Source organism: Strongylocentrotus purpuratus, unplaced genomic scaffold (assembly GCF_000002235.5).
Source record: "Strongylocentrotus purpuratus isolate Spur 01 unplaced genomic scaffold, Spur_5.0 spur5_scaffold_6, whole genome shotgun sequence".
Classification (NCBI taxonomy): domain Eukaryota; kingdom Metazoa; phylum Echinodermata; class Echinoidea; order Camarodonta; family Strongylocentrotidae; genus Strongylocentrotus; species Strongylocentrotus purpuratus.
This window is the reverse complement of record NW_022145612.1, coordinates 17,068,905-17,089,030: the sequence shown is the minus strand read 5'-3', so window position 1 is coordinate 17,089,030 and position 20,126 is coordinate 17,068,905. Positions and strand designations below refer to the sequence as shown.

The following is a 20,126-nucleotide window of genomic DNA, read 5'->3' as shown; positions in this document are numbered from 1 at the left end:
ATCTAGTCGTAAATCACACTATATCGAAGGAGATAATGTAAGAAAAAAAGGGGGAAAAAAAAGAAAAACGAACGAAAGTATAAAGAGAGGAATCGAGAAGTAATTGCAGATGAAAACTGGCACATAAGGTAGAAGGAGGGGGGGGGGGGGAGTAAGAAGAGAAAGACGACGAAGAAAAAATTGAGAAAGATGATGATGAAGATGGTGAAGAAGATGAAGAAGAGAAAGAGGAGGTAGAAGAATAATCGAATAAAGGAAACGAAGAATACAGTCATGAAGAAAAGATTAACTTTAAAATAATAAAGAGAAAAAAGAACAGCATAATTTATTTTTTATTTTTGAAGATATAGGGGGATGACATTAAACACTGTTCTGACAAGAAGTATATTACTGCAGAGTATAGACGAGTCCGGTGTATTATCAGTCAACCTCTTACACCTCACCTGGCAACAATATAACATAGAAAACGACATCATACACGCCTACTTGACTTCGTAATACATCTCGACACTATTCTGTATCAAATTAATTATCAGTCCTCGCCTAAACTACTTAATGAAAATCACTGATGCTTTTAAACTCACATCTCCCTGCTTATTACTTTCTCGGGTCAGCAGAATTGCGCCGACTCTCTTCTCTTTATTCTTTCTGCCTCTCTCCCTCATTTTCTTTCTCTGTCATCTCTCGCTTCCTTTTCTCTCAAAATCCCTGTCCGTTCTCTCCCCCCCCCCACCCCTCCCTCTCTCTCTCTCTCAACAGGTATGTTTATAATGATCCTGTGTATTTTTGTTTGTATTTGTCTGTATTTCTACTCTGTTCTCACAACCACACATCCTCCTCATGTAAATATATACCACTGTTTAAATCTAACTGACAATCCTCTTTCTACATTACACAGTGAATACTCGAAGCCAAGATGGGTCACGGCGTCGGTGGATACGGTATTCTCATGAGGCTGAAAGGAATGGCTAACTACGAGGTGAGAAGGCCCTTTATATTTCATTGTTGTCGTTTTAAGTAATTTGTTTAGAACGACAAGGAATTCAATCCAATCGCATCCATTTCTACAAACTATTGAGATATCCAATGTATATACTTGATAAGAACTTCAATCCAATAATAACAATCATGCATGGCAGAACTCCCAATCTCAGAGCATTTGCTTGTGATACTAGTATTTCATTACTTTACAAAATGACTGCTTTTTCCAGAGTACTCATCTAATAAGTTTTAATGCTGAATCTATGGGAGTAAACATCAACTACTTGGTACATCTTGCCTCAAAATTCACTTTCTTTACCACGTTATGGAATCATAATCAATGCACACACACGCACCAACAACACTTACATTTTACAGCAAAATTAGATGAATTTGATATGAGAAAGAGTAGGATATGGAGTGATAGGAATGGAAAGGAATAGATTACCAAATGCTGTGAAAATAACAGTGTGCTGAATTAAATCATGAGAACAGATTACCAGAGGTATAATTTAAATCCATTTTAATATCCTAATAAATAAACAATTTATATACAAAGTACAATGAATATACAGGCACCGTACATTGATGGAAGAAAGTCATCACAAAATTTAAAGTACCATTACCTGAATTAGATATGAATATATAAACAAATTGACATGGAAAGCAGCCATCGTAGAAATCACATGTATTTTACAATCAAACCTGCAAAATATAACTTTGAGAAAGGAAATAAGACAGGGCTTTACAGCAAGAATAGCAATTGTTAAAGTTTAAACACAGGGCCTGTGCATTATGCACTGACAAATGTCAATGCTGTATAACATCATACTACTAGTATCCATGAGTCCTTCAGTCTTCAATAAATAAGTAGATTTTTTTTTTATTCCTTCTCACATGTTATATAATCAGAAGCAGCATAATGGTGTGTAGAAATAATTGAACCCTGGAATTCTCCATTTTCTTTTAATGTCATTCTCCTCCTGATTACAAGCATTTAGAATTCATCATGAAATCAATGTGAGAGGATTCTTCGTATAACCTGCCAGGGGGGGGGGGGGGGGGTAAACATCTCTGCAGTAACTCTAAAATGTTTAGCTTCTTGTTATATATGAAAGTGTAAATAGAACTCTTCGGAAGTCTCATATCTTTTATCAATATATTGCAAGTTCTCTGACATTACAAAGATCTCATTCATTTTGTTTCAGAGTAATTAATGTAAATATGTATTAAAATTATGAAAATAAAAACCTTGCTTGAGGATAAGAGAGAAAAAAATATGAAAGAATGTTCTCATTTTCTTTGTTTTGCCTCAGTTGGTGCCAGTGGTAATCATTTGTGGTTCAGTCTGTGTGATGGCGGGTGCCTTCTCATCATACTCCCTCTTCAAGAAGACTGATGTGGTGTAAGTATCTACCCCCTCCCCCACCCCCTCCCCCTCCCGGTCCCCCCTTCCTGGATCTGCATACATGCCAACATTTGAAAATCAGAAATCTGTACAAATTATGCTATTTTCAAAAAAAAAGAGGAACAATCCTAACTCTCCTATTCAATACTACAGACAAATTTGTACAGGAAGAGGAACACCTGCATTAAAATGATAATTATCTTCTCCCAAAAAGAGGAATGTTCCTCTTTAATCTGAACAGTTGGCATGTATGGATCTGCCATCTCTCATCTAATCTTCATCAGCACTCTCCTTACCAGAGAGTGAATGTAAATGTAGAGCTTCTGAGCTCCAGTGAAGACTTGGCGGTGGGGTTTCATCGCTAAAGGCTCTGTATAAATGATAACAACAAGACAAGAAAGAGATGGTCAAATTTGTGATAAGTTGAAAAAAGAACTATATTTCTAGAAAAGATAACTTGTTTCTTACTGTGAATCATCTAGAAAATGGTGGAAAATATACAAAAAGGAAGTGTATAAGCTGAAGGAAAAGATCCTAAGTTTATAAAAAATAATTTTTTGGAGGTTGTATTTGAATCATATAAAATAGACATGAATGTTAGCAATAGTTTTTGTGTTTATTTCTGTGGTGATATGGCCTAAAGAAATATGGTTTATCATAATGTTATTATTATCTCATTGTGTCTGTTTATGATCTAAAACATGTGATACAGGTCATACTCTTACACAAAAGAATTTCAAAAACAAAATTGATAGTTCTTGTTAAAAATAAGTTCACAATCCACTGTCATCTCACGGCATTTCCACCCTGGGGCTACCCGCCTCATTAAATGTCTCTAAGGGGGTACCGGTAACAATATCTCTCTTGAGTCCATAAATGACATGTCAAGTGGGAAAGTGAGAAAGATGGAACAATATACAGGGCTCTTGATGTAATATAGTGTTACTACTAGGTCATGCCTGGAAGGCATAATACAGGAATTCGAAAATGTCATTGAATACCGGTTTCCCAAGCTGCCAAATTTATGAAATTGTTTTTAACATTGCATGTAGGTAGTATTCACACGGTAGACATAATGGAAAGGATTATGATATACACTCCTGAACAAAATTTGATTCTTTGTGAATTAAGATTCAGAACTTAATGCATTATTACATGTACATAATGCTTCAGAATTATAAATATGATCTATGAGTATAACTATAACTTGTCAGTCTGATAATTCTGATAATTCAAAATGGCATGTTTTTTTACATTTTATTTATTCTTTTTCCTATCCAGCATCAACAGGAAGTCAAATCCACATCGTTGGGTTAAAGTACAGGAGACAGAAAAACAAAAGGTAATGTGTAGATGAATTCTATCATTCCAAGCAAAATGGTCACAAAGGGACGTGTTCCAAAATGTTTGATCCACTGTCCTTATACGATTGTATAGTGGAAAGTATTACACATAAATAAAATCTGTTATACAATGCAACTAGCATAATATTTTGGGTGAAATTAAATTTACTGTGTAAAAGTGCATTGAACAGATTCATTTTCGAGCCAGGGCATGACTACTTACAAGTGCTGGTTAGAACAAACATGAAATAGATTCCATGAGGCAAAAGAAAGGAAGAAAGAAGACTGTGAATTTTAAAATTAATTTTGTTCATTGTGCTTATTGTTCCCTCATCAATCTCATCACCTTGTCTATCACCTTACATGGTGTGCGAGATGATAAAATAAAACAATGCAAGAGAGCAGATTGGCAAACTATGCCTACTGGTACCCAACTTTATCTAACTACTTTGCTTCTGGTCTTTTTATCTTACAGTTTCTGACTTACGGGCTGGAGTACAAGGCAAAGCCAGCTATTGAACAACTACAGAGGGAAATAGGGAGCCGAAAGTAAGTTTGCAAGCAGTGGTGATGACACCAGTCTCCACAACTAAAAGCTACATGCACAAGAAACAGAGACTAGACCGCAAAGGCACATCCGTTATCTAAGGAGAACTTAAAAGACTTGAAAAAAGTTCTACAATGTATTGCATCTTCGCATTATGAATATATTTTGTGACTCTGTGATCATTCTGAACATATTAACATTAACTGTGATATCATTAAAAAGGTTTAATTACATATGAACATTTTGAAGATACTCCACATCTCTAGAACAGAGGAACTTAATAATGTGAACAAGATATTTGAAGGTATTTTTTGAGAATCACAGATTTTTAGAATACTGGATATGTAATTAAATTAAATAGACAGTTGATTGAGGCCTCACAACTGTTGACTTTTCAGATTCGTTTTTTTTCTTTCTGAAAGGAAACCTGATTTGATGTAAAAAATTACAATAAAATAAAACTATTCTTGATTTGATGATGGTCACTTCTTCCCATGTGCACTTGTTGCCAGCTGATAAAAGTAAGCAGTTCATACTATTTCCTCAAAGGTTTATGATAAGTGTTTCTGTTTCCTTCCTTATCTACTTACTGCTCAGCAGATGCAATTATATTTAATGATTTATTAATCATTAATGTGACACAATGAGGAACAAAATCTTAAACATGTAGATCATAGAGGATTATCGAGTTTGGGAGCTCTGCGGGAAATTTTCAGACAATTCACTGGAATACTAGACGCTATGTGCCAAAGTGAAAGTATATGAAATTATATCTATATATCAGACCTTACTATTGATCACGAAATATGTATATAATGATTATTTAATTTGTAAATGTATTTTTGCAATAAGTGATGTGCAGTGTTCTGATGTTTATGTAACTTATCATAGAGTTAGTAATTTATGACATGTACAATGAGTTTGATCTATCTCACTTTCTTTGGGTGTAATATTGTATCCGATTACGCAAATGTATCAAGTAATGTATCATTTCAAACTTTCCAGGTAAAATAAAATAAAAACTCCATGTTAATGGAAGCATGAAAACTTAGTGTTGTGTACATATCAAAATACATTTTATTTAAATAAACATGAATTAAGATTTTATTGTGACATCATAGATCATCATGGAGCTAATAATCCTACAGAATGAAAGCAAGCAACCGCTATTTTTCTTCTGTTTTTTTTTCTTCAATTTTCAAATCATGTAATCACCCTAACCAAACGATGTCACAATCATAAAATGAATATTCAAATAAACAATACATGCATACTCACGTAAAAGTACATGAACTGGTAATGACTTGCTATCCTCTATTCAAGATTTCACCTATCCCACCCAAATTGCTTTCTACTGGTAATGTACACAACATTCATCATTCTCATGTATTAATTATTCAGGCTGTATGGTATTTGTCATCTTATTGCTGCATATCAGATTTTGTGTCATCAGGGAAAAAATACACGGGGCTCGGGGTGAATTAGCCCACGAAGTGCAAAAAAAGAGCCCCCCAAAATTGCATAGAGTTCAATGCAAAACAAAATAAAGAGTGTTATTTTCATGCAAGCAAGCTTGAAAAGTAGCCCCCAAAATTTTTAAAGTATTTTTTTCCCCTGGTGTCATGTGTATTTCCATGTTTGACATATCTTGTATAATTTTTAAAAGATGTGTGTGTGTGTGTGTGTGGAGCCTATGAAATGTGATCAGTGAAACTGAAAAAGTATACATCTTGCTTTTTATCCCAAACTAGGTACCGGTATTAGAATCAGGATTTAGCAAACTTTTCTCCTGTTGTCCCAATATCATAACAGATCAGTTCACAAATGCACTCAAATTTAATAAAACATAATCATTATTTTCCCAAGTGCCTACTGGTAGTCATGAAAATGTGCAGTGATATATTGCTATGAAGGGTGCATATTGGCCGTCCCTATGTCAGGTAACAGACATTGTGGAATATGTTTGTATCAAATTTGAAAACACTTGCGAACTAATCAACTTGTATGACTCCCAACCCAAAACAATGGTTCATGCTACTGCTAGTTGCAAGCATATTGCTTCAAAATAATCATGACTCGTCAATTAATTGATTCTTTTCGCATCGTACACAATGCAGAATTGGTGTACAAAGGTCAAACACATAAAATACATTTCTGATAGAAATACTCATGTATGCAAAAAAGCACATTTGTATTATTACAAGTTTTTGGTTTCATTGTTGACTTTGGAATGAGAGAGAAAAATGAACATCATGTTCATGGTTTAGATAACAAATATTTGAAATACAAGCAAGAGTTCATTATGTGGTAAAGATTATAATTCTTTGACTGAAATACATGTTCACTAAGTGTTGTCTTTTCATAGATATCAAAGATCATATTTGCACACATGGTGCTCAAAGTACAAAAATTATAGCAGAGAAATATATCAAATGTACATGAATGGTTGGTTTTATGGACTATAGTAGTGATTGATGTGCAAATGAATTTGTCATATTTGCATAGATATTTAGGTAGATAGACTGATAGAGACGAGTCTAGATAAGGATGAGGAGATAAAAGTAATATCATCCGATTGGTCAGAATTCTTTGATATGTAGATATAGTTCAATTTGAATGTTTAGAGCCAGAATGGCAGTAACTCATGATAATAAACACATAGTTGATGCTCTTTTGGCTCTACACATACAAATTATTTATGCAGAAGGCACATTTCCAAGGATGAGAGTTAGGCCTAGAGATGTTCATTTGAGTGTACTACATGGACATATCATTGCCTCTGTTCAAAATAGCAGCAAAACCATGCATCCCCTGACACAGTGCCCCACTCTCGTAACCAGAGGGCATTTTAGTGAACACGACAAATACAGTCTTGCTAGTTATAAGAGTGTTTCGGCACTGAGGTAATGATATTCTATACAGTAGTCAAATACCATATCAACCACTGAGAGCCAGAAGGACAATAAGTCTGTGTTAAAGTATGACTTGATGCCTTTTTGGCTCTAACCAGATGATACCAAATGTGCAGCCTCCATATCTGCAGTTTGTTTCCCTAGATAAAAAAAAAACTAATGCAACAACAAGGTATGGCAAATCTGTATGGAATAGGCTCTACTGCAAAAGCATGAAATGGATTCTATTGTTCGTGTAATCAAATACAGCTCCTTATTCTGCAAAGGACAATAGAAGAGTGGGAATCTACAGCAACAGGATAATTAAGGAGAAGGTACTTTGTCAAAATGGAAAGCAATATTGTTGACCACTAATCCTGCTTGTCCTGTCCACCAGCTTGATGGATTAAGTGGATATAATGTAGAATTACAAATAGAGATCTATACCTTAGGCTCAGAATGTACGAATATAGAAAGTTAGAAATGTACATGTATGTACAATGTAGCAAGACTCACAGAGTCAATTGTTGTAATGTGTTCCAGTATACTAGTACAGTAGTACTGTATTATGACTTTACTCTGTAAAATGGTCACAATGGAAACTTATTTTGAAAATAAAAAGTACTAAAAAAGGGAAATTGTGTCAATTGCTTGCTTTGTGTTATGTACTTTTATCGAGACAAGCGAGACATATGATTTCAACTGTTTCTTCTTATCTATCCGGCCCTCTTTTTCCCTTTCTCTTCAAATAATACATTTACACATTGCAGAAATGTTCTCATGAAAACTCGTAAAATAAACTTCCAGAGTAATTTTTGTTGTTCCTTCTTCATATATTATTGCTTATGGAAATTTGGAAGCTCTAAATTATACCATTCTTTAAACTCATGCTTTTAGACCATCCATACACCATGATTAAAGTGCAGAGTCTAATCATCATATATTTTCATGATTTAAACCAATCTGTTAATTAAAATGGGATGCAGAGATAAAACACAGGCACTATGAACATGACAGACAAAGAGAGCGGACAAAATATACAGTTCCTCAGGTAGACAAAGGAACATCCCTTCACTGCTATTATGTTAAAATGTGTAAAACAGGTGTCACATGCATATTCACCTGTTCTACACAGTTTTACATAATATCAGTGAAGGGATGTTCCTTTGTCTACCTGAGGAACTGTATATTTTGTCCGCTTTCTTTGTCCGTCATATTCATAGTGAGGTCAGGTATAGATTGGCATAAAGCAAAAGTAGATGAAGCATAACAAAGCGAAACTAGTTGCAGAATAACAACACCATCAATCATAATAAGGTGGATTAATCAATTATCATGACAGTTACCACTTTCATATGTAAACTTAAGTATGATTTTCTTGATTAAATTAAATTGAATGCATTAATTACTGAAGTGTTTCAAACCAGATGAAGAATGTATATTAGTTTTGTTATTGGACAATATTTCTTTCACATTTTCTTCTACTGTGGTCAATGGATGAGAATGCAAAGCCCTGTTCTGTCAAAATTATTATGTGACAAAACCTAAATTGGCAGGATTATCATTTTATTTACAGATTTTTTTTTTTTAATAGTTAACAGTACAGAGAAAAGTCAAGAAATGCTGAGTGAAAAAAAATAATGGTGCCTGGTAGACATACCAGAAGTAAAATGTCTCAGGTGACATGCCAGATGTAAAAACGCCTGTAATGAAAATGACCTAGGTACAAATAGGGCAAACAAAATGTATTTAAAAAACATCAACGTAAGATGAGCTGAAATGTTGTCATCTGACAAACAACCCTCCTCAAAAAAACATGTACATGTACGTGTGCTAAATAACATGAATCAAACTGAATTCAACATCCAATCAGACCAAATCTTCAAACCAAGACATCATAGTGTATTACTATTGTTCAGTGATCTAAATTGTCTACTGAGAGCACGAAAGGCATTAACTCATATAAACTTTAACAAAGTTAATGCCCTACTGGCTCTCAAAAAGTCAAAAGATTATGATTAATGATACACTCTTTCCCCCATAGATGCCATTTCCCTTCAGGCTATTTATGTCAGGAAATTGAACTAATCTATTCAAGTACTTCAGAACCTACTAAGAATATAGTCTGTGAATGACTCTTCCATCTTTCCCTCTGGCAGATTGGAAATCTTAATGCCCCACCCTCTCTCTAACCCCTTTAGGTTTGTGCTCAGTATGATATCTTTCCTAATTGCGATTTTGTTAGGGTCATTTTAATTGGAAAGAAATGGAATTGTAAGTTTTCTTTATTTTACTATACTTTCGACAGCAAGGATTTACTAATTATGTTTTTACTGATTGATTTTACCAATATACTAGTCAACTTATACCAAAAAGAAAACTAAATATTAGTAAGATACATCACATTTACAATAAATCATGTCATGACAATCACAGCAAGTTTAAGATATTTGACACAGTAGCTCCCTACCACACCACATGAATGTCTTTAGACTTCATGTAATCCATTCAACATGACCAAGAAATTTATTTTAAAAATCTAAAATCAGAAATGTGATCCTATTGATACCAGCACAAAGAGGAATATCAATTCAGATATCCTGATCTATTTCCATATTCTGGGAATAATATGTGAATGTCACTCTGACAGTTTTATGGCTACCATCTTTCTTCTCTACAGCCACAAAGAGAGATTGTCTTCTTCGTGGTAAATTGGGTGAAATATTTTATTACAATACATAACTTGTCACATCACAATGTTCACAATTTGTTTATCAATCAAAATAATAATTTGTATATCAATTGACTTGATTTAATCAAAACATCTCTTTCTTTTGAACAATAATTACTCACATGTTATGGACCACCTTAAATTCTGACATATGCTCTAGCAACAATTGCTTCATGCTTTATTTTGTCAAAGAAATAGGGTTAGGGCTGCAATTAGGTTTTAGCTCAGGTTTAGGGTAAGGATTAAGGTTAGGTTAATATTTGGTCCAGGGTCCCAGTTAAGAAATTCTACTAGTGTAGGATATTGACTACATTGCAACTCTCACTGAAGCACATGTAAATAATACCATTCTATTATCAAAACTGAAGATAACCTATAGGATATCATCAAAACCTACCTCTCTCAGATAACAAAGTCACTTGAGGAAGGAGACATCTTAAAGAACCTTGGATTCTTCCTCCTCTCTAATCTACGCATTCTGATTGAGTAACATTCCAAATTCAAATTGAAATACAGTTCCAGTAGCAGAACTTGAGATTACCCCGGCAATATTGACAATTATATCTATCAGATCCTGAAATGGCTTTATGCCAGTTCCTATTGAAATATCAGAACTCAAAGAGTGATATTGACAACCATACCTCTTAGATATTGAATTCACTTGAGGAAGAAGACATCTTCAAGTACCTTGGACTCTTCCTCCTCTCCCATCTCAGCGCTCTGATTGAGAAGCATTCCAATCTCCTGGATGACCTGATGTGACCTTTGAACTAGGTGAGCATGTAGGGCATCATCCTCAGTAGCATCTGCAAGTCAAAATGATATACCTTTATGGATTACAGGTAATAAGAGAAATTTGTGGACAAATAAACATTTAATATTACATGATGAGTAACAAATTACAAAAGAAAGCAATCTCAACTTTTCAGTGTTATAATTGCCCATGTTTTATCATGAGAATTACTTAACATTGCACATGATAAAGGGAAAAAGTGAAATACCTGACAATAAAATATATAAAAGTAAATAGAGAGGAAAGTTAAATAGAGAGAGAGAGAGGGAGAGAGAAAGATAGAGAGAGAGAGAAAGAAAGACAGAGAGAAAGAGAGAGAGAGAGAGAGAGAGAAAGAGAGAGAGGGGAAAAAAACAGACAGAGAAGTTGAAGTTGATTGCTACGTAGTTTACCTGCGTAAGAGTGCAATGATCCTTTTTGAGCTGTAGAGTCCATCCTAACTTGACCAGTAGAGTTCATCCTAGATTGACCAGTAGAGTCCATCCTAGATTGACCAGTAGAGTCCATCCTAGATTGACCAGTAGAGTTCATCCTAGCTTGACCGGTAGCAGGACGTGTTTTGATATCCCGAGTCTTTCCTTGCTGTGAACGGGACATGTACAGTTCCTTTGTCATTCTATCTCTCTCTCTTGTTCGGTCTGGACCTACTGAATGCATTCTCATCTCTGCCTGATGCTGAGTATGGGTTTGAGACCGATGGGTCTGGTGTGGTTGTACATTGACTCTCCTCTTAGGGGTGGTGGTGGTGGTAGTCTCAGGTCTAGGTTTAGTTCTTGGTCTAGTCATGTATGGAGGATTGGACCCATTCAGTGATAGACCAGTCAAACCCTCTTCGTCCAGGAGGGTTGTTATGTTTCCATACTGTTTCTGTGGTTCACTGATCCTGACATTAGAATGAGGGAGAGATTGAAAAATACTGAAATGACGCCTAAAATATCATACAAAAACTTTATACCTCAGTTATACATTTTGAACATCAACAGATGGATTTTGTACCATCTTACACTGGCCACTTAACATTATTCTCATCCTAGGCCTAAACATATGACTAACCCTGTCATTCACTCATACATGGAGGATGAGCTTATTAATACATTTGGATTTGCAGGTGATCTTTACCTAAGATAAAGAATTGCCAGACTCATGAATTAAATGAAGACAGATGTGCTAATATCTCTACCACTTTACCAAACTACCAAAACTGTTCATTTTATGGCTGTATCACATTTTACAATTAAAATTTATAATACAATTATTATGGTCATTTACGGGAAATCCACATAAAACAACCCTGACCTTGTTGGGTAACCCCTATTCGATCTGACCTCAGCACCATTTACTGTGTCCCTAAGGCTAGAGTTGTGATAGGACTGGTAGCTTTGGAATGTGGCAGGATCTGTAGCTGCTGGTTGGTGAATAGCACCTGAAATACAGGAAGAGAGATTTTGCATCATTATCATACATTTCAATTTCGTATTGTCTACACTAGGGTTACAGTAACCTTCATTGAACTATTCAAGATGTTGACACTGAATACAATTACATGTAGATAATGTGGAATAAAACCTCAATATCATGTGGCTGAGGCAACTATGTTTGAGAAATACTGCATAAAGTTCTATTGGGCAGCAATTTTAATTGCACATTCTCTTACATTTTTCTGTCACTTGAAGGAAATCAAATCTGAAATAACTATTTTCAGAGCTCCTTTAAAGCTTTCCATAGCTACATCAGTGATCACTCAACACTCCTGTGCATTTTTTTCATTGATTCTGTAAACAGTAGGTTAAATACATGTGAATGACAAAGACGACATAACTACCTTGTTTTCTCGTGGCTTGCTGTGGGTGAAGAGATGCATAACCTTGAATGCTTCTCCCATTATCTGCTCCTTCCGTCTCTTCCCTCATCTCATACCAAGTCTCCTCATCTTCCACCTCATCCTCATCATCATACTCTTGGTAATCAATATCACTGTCCTCAGCATAACCAGGAGTGTTCTTCCCCCTGTAATTGTCAAACTGATCACCAGCTCTCCTTCTGGTCAATTGTTGTTGATCCATCTCTCCAAAATAATCATCAGGAGGATAGTTTGTAGATACGGGTTGCTCCTCATACTGTTGCCATGGTGATGTGACTTCATCTTTTCCTCCTTCAGGAACCACCCTCTTGTGATATCCATCCTCCTCGAAACCATCGTTTCTATCGTCAAATCTTGTTCTATATTCCCCACCTACCCCTGTCCTTTCTCTCTGCTGCTGCCCTGCTCTGCCTCCAAGATACTCTCTCCTAACTTGATCATATCCTGTATCTTCTAAGTGACTCAGCTCTTGCTTCTGTCTCTCTACCTCTAGTCTCTTGTGATAGAGCAATCGCTCTTGATCTTGCAGCTTCTGTTGCAGCCATCCCTGTTCCTGCTGAAGCTTCTTCTTCAGCGATCCAAGTTGCCGCTGTCTCTGCTCTGGTGTCAGGCTGCGATAATCTAGTCGCTTTTGGTGAGACGTAGAGCCACTGAAAGTACCATCCTGTCCTAATCCTTTCTCGTGCAACTCATAACTGTATGGAACTTGTTCATCCATCTCTGGAAGGGAGACCCACGAGTTCCTATCTGAACTTTTCCTCTTCTCTCTTCCCTCAAGCCTTCTTGCGTGAGGCACATGAGTAACCGCAGATTCATCAGTGACTTCAGTCAGGGGAAAGAATGTTTCTTGGCTTGTTCTTCTTGATCCTTCTCTCTGGGAACCATTAGTCTTTGACAGGTTGTGAGAGTTGATTAACTTCGACTGGTCATGTCCATGTGTCTGTGAGGATGAAAATCCATTCACTGTGTTCTCACTTTGGGGAGCTCTCATGTCTTCAGCACCAGTTGAAGGGAGCCTAGATCGGTGATGTTTCCTGTGTGTGCTGCTCAGTACTGGATTGAACTGTCTTTCAGAGATTCCATGGTGATTGTTAGGGAATTGTTGTTCAGACGGACCACCATTCTGTCTAGGTCCCGGTGGGGCAATAAAGTTGGTATTGTTCTCACTGAAATGATCAGGAACCGACTGTAGCTCTCTAAATTCCTGGCCTGCCTTTGATGCAAGTGTTGGGGATATTGTTCTCGCACTCTCCTTGACAGGAGACCAACCTTCATTTGACTGATGTCCCTATTAAACATCAAACAAAGACAAAACATATTAGGAAGACATGATATATTTATATTCATTCACAGACTCCAAATTACATGTACATGCAGGAAATGCTATTTTTAAAGCTACATTAGCCTTGTTTCTTTGCTAAAATGTATTGAATCATATGCCATATTTTTGTGCTACTTAGACCGGCCAAATTTGCCAGCACTTTATGCTGAGGACATTGAACACCTGCTATCTTGACCGAGAATTAAAATCTCATAAACAGTAAACCCCTCAGTACACCAATAACATGAATGGAGAATATACATGAAAGGGTGTGTACCTTCTGTGATGATGGATGTTCATGTAATGAGCCTGAGAGATTCTTCTGTTCTTCAGAAACCTTAGATTGATAGGAGGATAGTAGCTTCTGACAATCCAAGTACTGCTGCTGAATATGTAAAACAGTGGGTCAAGGAAACAACATACCAAGAAGTCCAACACAAAAAGTCATAAATTTGTATGAAGTACAATTACATACACAGCAAATTTCTCAATCCTGATTCTAGTCTTCTGTTTATGCTCAATAATTGTTTGTCTGATTCATATAGTCCGGAGAACATTTTATCTAGACAGCTAGATGTACTGGCTCATATTTTACCAATTCAGTTAACCTGGCATGAAATCCAAGTCATTTTTAAAAAAGGGAAAACTCAGAACTTGATTTAACTTCTTTTGTGAAACTCAATTTCAGACTGGACTGGACAAGAGGTGCACTAAAATAAACAAACTATTGATTCTACAAATAGATGCTATCAATTAAACCTTCAGAAAAGGAAAGCAAGTGTCATTTTCTTTTAAGTTTTAAATTCTACCCTGTGCCTAGGTTTAGATTCAACTCTTTAACTGCTCGGGATTGAAATGGTAGTTGACTGTGGCAGTTGGCCAAAATAAAGGGAGAGCATACAGTTGACAACAAAATTATTCATACCCATACCGATTTGTGTTTCTTGAGAATGTGACATATTAAAGCTTACATCTAAATGTATTCAATCAGTCCACCTTTCATTCTTGAGTTACAAAACAAATCAAAAAGACAAACAAAATATCAAGGGGTATGAATAATTCAGTTAACTCTAGATACTGTACAAAAAATTATGAGTTAATGAGAACTATTCATAATTCACTCTTTAAAGGATATTTTCTCTTTCACATAAAATGGCTTCTATTTGAGCCTGCAATGTCCTAGTCTTCATCTCATTTTCTTTCCTCTCTACTTCCAGCTGTTCTTTGGCCACTTCCTTTTCTTCACCAGTCCTGAAGAAATAATGAACAAAGAGCTTGAACATTATCAGCGATCAAATATAATTTACACCATTGTAGACATTCATTTACATTTGCCACACTCCACTCAGCTGAACTAAACAGGTACCTGGCAGGAATTGATTCCTTTAAATGCTAGAGCGTCATAATGGCAGCCGTGCTAAATCAGGGGTAATAATTATGGCGCGCCAGGAGTGTCAAATCTGAGAGACATGACTGCTATACAAGAACCCACTCTTATTGATTATTGATAATCCCTTATGATTTAAAGAGAAGGTAAAGTTTTGATAAAGATGGACAAATAATGCGGGAGCCTTCTCATTCTATTTATGTCAGTTTGGAAGAATAACACAATGGAAACATCCTCTGAAAAGGAGTGTTGTTCCCCTTCCCCCATTATTCAAAATATGACAAGAAATAGCTAAAAAGCTTGGACCAAACTGTCATGCCGCATGCATGTCTAGTCTCAATACACCCTTTATCATTTTGAAGTGCATGAGATTTTAGCTGAGTCAATTTCTCTTTTTTCATTTTGATAGCTCCCAAATTTCAATGTACATAAATTCTCAAAACATAACTAGCCTTTCCCAATTGTTTCCAGTTTCTTTCATATTATTATTGAATAACCAGTACTCAACTTTATTTTGAAACCTTCCAGATGAATTTGTTCAAAGACAGACTGAACTTACTTTGCCAGTTCTCTGATGAGATTTGCAACTCTTTTCTTATCTTCAGGTCTTAGATCTTTCAGGGAAGGTGGCTCTCGAGAGGCTCTCTGCTTGTCAATCTGCCAAATAGATCATAGATAGGTTGGAATTTCAGGTCACATTAAAAATCGTATGTTTTACAACCATTTTTTAAAAATCATTGGGAATGGGATTTTTTCACAAATAAAAAAAGTATAAACAATTTCAGTATAATGAAAAGAGCAAAGGGTTGACACCCATACAAACAGAATTTATAGAAACAATGATGAAATCATTTTCTTTCATAGCTCCTTTACAGGTTTTTATAGAAAAACAAAACATTAAATTTCCTCGTACTCAATTTCACAATCTTTATATAAATCTATATACAGAACCGTATTTTCTTTTATATTTTAGTGCTCTTTTAAAAAACGGGTTAAAGACAAATTCAACACTGAGAGCAGTTGCTCTAATGGAGAGAAAAAACATAAAAGCAAATCATTGGTTACCATTTTGGGTGATAACAATGGAATATGATCGAATACGATCGAATACTTCAAAAAATTAATCTTTATATGAAGGATATATTTAAATTCAGAGTTATTTTATACTTCAGTAAGAGTGTAATTCAAGCTGGAATAGAGATGCTTTTTCAAGAAATCATTATTATTACTCACCCTTATTCATTTTCATAAAACTTCCAGCGATGTTCTATCCTACATTCTAGGAAAAATTGAATAATAATCCAACCAATTTCATGATAAATTTCAAAAAACTAAATAGTGCTTTAAATGGTTACATACCTTTGATGGGTTTTCACTTTTCATGCTTGGTTTTAAGGAAGAGGCTGCTACTCTCATTTTCTGACTTTGATGCATATTTAATTTCTGCTTGTTGTGGATGGAAGATAGGTTGACGTGAGCAGTGTCATTTTTCCTTCGGCTTGATGCTGTATCAGTGACACCTGAAAAAGGGTGAACAACACTGGATATGAATAGGCTTCCACAGTATATTGTTGGATTTTGCCTTTCTGTTCATTCATGTGGGTAAGACAAAAAGCTTTAGTATGTCTGTTTTCGTTGCTGTTTTTCTATTTTTGTAGTACCAATCATCTCTGAAGATAGATCTGTACCTTTTTAGCCATATCATATGGACTCCAAGGCAGGGTTTCACAAACCTGCCATTAGTACAAGTTCATCAACAACCCATTGAAACGCGAGTATTAAATTCAACACACGTTTAATTGTCAGCGAACATGTACTTGTGACGGTTTCATGAAATATGCCCTGGAGTCCTGAAACCATCAGTAGTACAAGGTCACCGACCACTCATAGAAATGCGTGTATTAAGTTTAACATGTGATTCATTGGGATCTCAGTGAACTTGTACTTATGACAGTTTTGTGAAATGACGCACTGGTTACACTGGTATCAATCCATGGGAATTTTAAAGGGGAAGTCTACCCTAAAATTCAGTTGGTTTCAATAAATGCAGAAAAATGAGGGAAGTGAAATCGCATCAAATATAGGAAAATTATGGACTTTAAAAGTTGTAATCAATGAAACACAAATTACCAACAGTATCTGTGAGGTATCTTTTTTTTTAGGTCCTTTTTTAGTTTATTCTCAAATTTGCATTGTCCATTGATCAGTTTCTTTCCCACTTTGTATTCATAGAACATAGTTCCAGCCCTGTCGCTATTTACTAATTATAATTTTGCTGACACTTACCTGGCACATGTGCACTTCTCTGCGCCATGTCAGTTAGGTCAGCATCACTTTCTAAAGTTGGGAAAATAAAAAGAGGAAGAAGAAGAAGACAAAGAAGAAGAGAAAAGTGTAGGAAAAGAAAAGAAAAGAAGAGAAGATGAAGAAGACAAAAAAGAAAGAAGAAGAAAAAGACGAAGATTAAGAAGGAAAAAAACAGTAGATGAAGTAGAAGAAGGAGAAAGGTGAGATCATTGATATGGAGATGTAAAGGAGGAGCAGAAGGAGCAGGGATAAGATGAGATAAAAATGAGAAAAAGGAGATGCAGAAGACAAGAAGAGATTTTAATTAATGAAACACGTCAGCATACACGTGCAGCTGAAAACCTAAGTTGGGGTAGTTTACAGATTCCTCAGTTCCAACTCGTTATTTTGGTCATGATTTATGACCATGACCATGTTAGAAATTGTTTGGTGTTTACTTTATGAATAGACTCCATGTTGCAATTTTTAATACATCCAATTATGAGACTGCAATATCTCCAGAACTATTTGTCAACGAACTTGTAAAACTCAGCTGTAAGCATTACAATTTGACCTTCCATTTAATGAAACTATCTAGATCTATCATCTAGGCCTAGACCCCTAGATCTATAGGTCTAACTTTAGACCTAGATCTAAACAATAATTTTTGAGCAAAAATTACATTTGATTTTGATTGTCATTGACATTGACATTCTAATGACTAGATCTAGGCCTAATTTTGGTTCATACACAATGCATATGACAATCATGATCAAGACAAATAGATCTGCCAGGCCAAGTACAAGTCTGCATGTTCTGTGAACTCTGTATCAACTATTTATATCACCAATTCACCATATCCATACAACATACCGCAGCAGCCGTTGATAACAGTTATTGAGTTAACACAGTCCCACATGAAGATATTCCAGTTAGTATCGGTACAGCAAAGACATCGCGCAGAAAAATACATTCTTTATAAATAAAGCAGCAGGGCCTATATACGCTAACACGCCAAATATGTCTTGAACACTGAATGTAAGATGGCTTAGTACAAAAGAGAACACTGAAATCGAAGTCCAACATGTTGGATAGAATTAAAAACTTACCATCTCTAGACCAAAATACGCAATCATAATGACTGGTTTCCATTTGAAGCGCCCGCCTTTGCTTTGGCACTGTAGCTCATGACCGATCGATCGCGCACAAAGTATATGGCGTCATACCGTATGCGTCGCCGGTACGGTCAGCCCTTTAATTGAGCCACTAATTGAGTCCGAAAAGGGCGGGGTTGTGTAATATGCTGCCATAAAATTATCCCGGTAAACGATTTCCGTAGTCCCGCCGACCCTACCCCTCTCCTAAAGATTTGCCTATTTTTCACGAGTTTTTCTTCCTCCAATGAAGCTGTTTTATTTGTCTATGGGGGCCGGGGGAAGAGCCTAGAGGCTTTCAATCAAGCATCCAACGATTACTTCATATTATAGGCCCTATACCAACTTCATGTAGGCATGATGATTATTGTAAACAATATGATGTTATGATCAGTGTACTTTATTTATTCCAATATATTGATATTTTATGTGATTTGAACTTCAAATTTTGAAGGTGCATTTCATCCCTGACATTGGATCTGCCAACAAAATGTTTCTCATACTTCCTTCAAAACTTTCAGAGGGTGCAGGGGCGGATCTAGCTTTTTGCTCAGGGGGGGGTTGACCAATAATGACGATGCGGAGCATCGTCCACGAGCCGCGAAGCGGCGAGCCGATTTTTTTGGGGTGTTTATTTGAACCCCGTAAGTGATGTTTTCCTGGCATCTATTAACACAATGGAGACCATAAAAAGCAGTGCATGATAACGTCTTTTTAAATCAAGTAACAGTTAAATACACAGTTATATCCAAAATTATCATGTGTTTGGTTAAGTTACTAGATGAGTTGAATATCTTCTCACAATATTTGCACTTGAAAGGGTTTCTCTCCAGCGTGCGTTCTTTTTTCTTTCTTTTTTTTTTTCTCTTTTTTTTTTTCTCTTTTTTTTTTCCTTTTTTTTTTTTTTTTTTTTTTTTTTTAATGTGGGGATTTTGGGGATGAGAATCGGCAACGCTGGCCTAGCTTGTCACTTCGGCGGTGGCCCGTGTCCTCAAAAAAGCTGATGGGGGGGGGGGGGGCAAGGGACTCTGTGACATTTGCTCGCCCAACCCCCCCCCCCCCCTCCCCCCAAAAGAAATAATAATAATAATAATAATAATAATAATAATAATAATAATAATAATAATAATAATAATAATAAATGAAATAAATACATAGAAATAGAATAAAATAAAATTACAAGTTTAAAAAAAAAGATAAGATTTAAAAAAATGGTCCCCGGATTTTTTTTTGGGGGGGGTTGCAACCCCCCCAACCCCCCCTCTAGATCCGCTTCTGGGGTGAGAGGGGAAATGTACGTTTTATTTATAATGATCGTTATATTATTAGATTGATATACCCAGTATATTGGTTTTCTTTGTAAAACGGTGCATGGGGGCATGTGTATATGTATTGACCTCCCTCTCCACCTCACACAATCATG

At 35.8% G+C, this 20,126-nt stretch overlaps 2 protein-coding genes across 5 annotated transcripts; one reads left to right on the top strand and one right to left on the bottom strand.

The window, feature by feature from the left end:
• The first annotated feature begins 902 nt into the window (after positions 1–902).
• Positions 903–4,537, top strand: LOC105440126 (normal mucosa of esophagus-specific gene 1 protein-like). The gene is made up of 4 exons (XM_030972331.1): positions 903–979; positions 2,298–2,386; positions 3,671–3,731; positions 4,208–4,537. The coding sequence occupies exons 1-4, from the start codon at positions 917–919 to the stop codon at positions 4,283–4,285; spliced, it is 291 nt and encodes a 96-aa protein (XP_030828191.1). The 5' UTR covers positions 903–916; the 3' UTR covers positions 4,286–4,537.
• LOC100890059 lies at positions 2,585–19,204 on the bottom strand. Of its 4 annotated transcripts, XM_011669923.2 has the most exons (12): positions 18,423–18,643; positions 17,550–17,600; positions 16,623–16,783; positions 15,823–15,920; positions 15,012–15,127; positions 14,154–14,269; positions 12,517–13,843; positions 11,991–12,117; positions 11,227–11,577; positions 11,087–11,130; positions 10,543–10,707; positions 2,585–2,759 (listed from the first exon to the last, which is right to left on the bottom strand). In XM_011669923.2, the coding sequence occupies exons 1-11, from the start codon at positions 18,520–18,522 to the stop codon at positions 10,559–10,561; spliced, it is 2,640 nt and encodes an 879-aa protein (XP_011668225.2). In that variant the 5' UTR covers positions 18,523–18,643; the 3' UTR covers positions 2,585–2,759; positions 10,543–10,558. The 4 variants fall into 4 exon arrangements, with proteins under 4 accessions (XP_011668225.2, XP_003730645.2, XP_011668223.2 ...); XM_003730597.3 differs by lacking the exon at positions 18,423–18,643 and adding an exon at positions 18,659–19,204 and having other exon boundaries at positions 11,087–11,577; XM_011669921.2 differs by having other exon boundaries at positions 11,087–11,577.
• Positions 19,205–20,126: the final 922 nt, after the last annotated feature.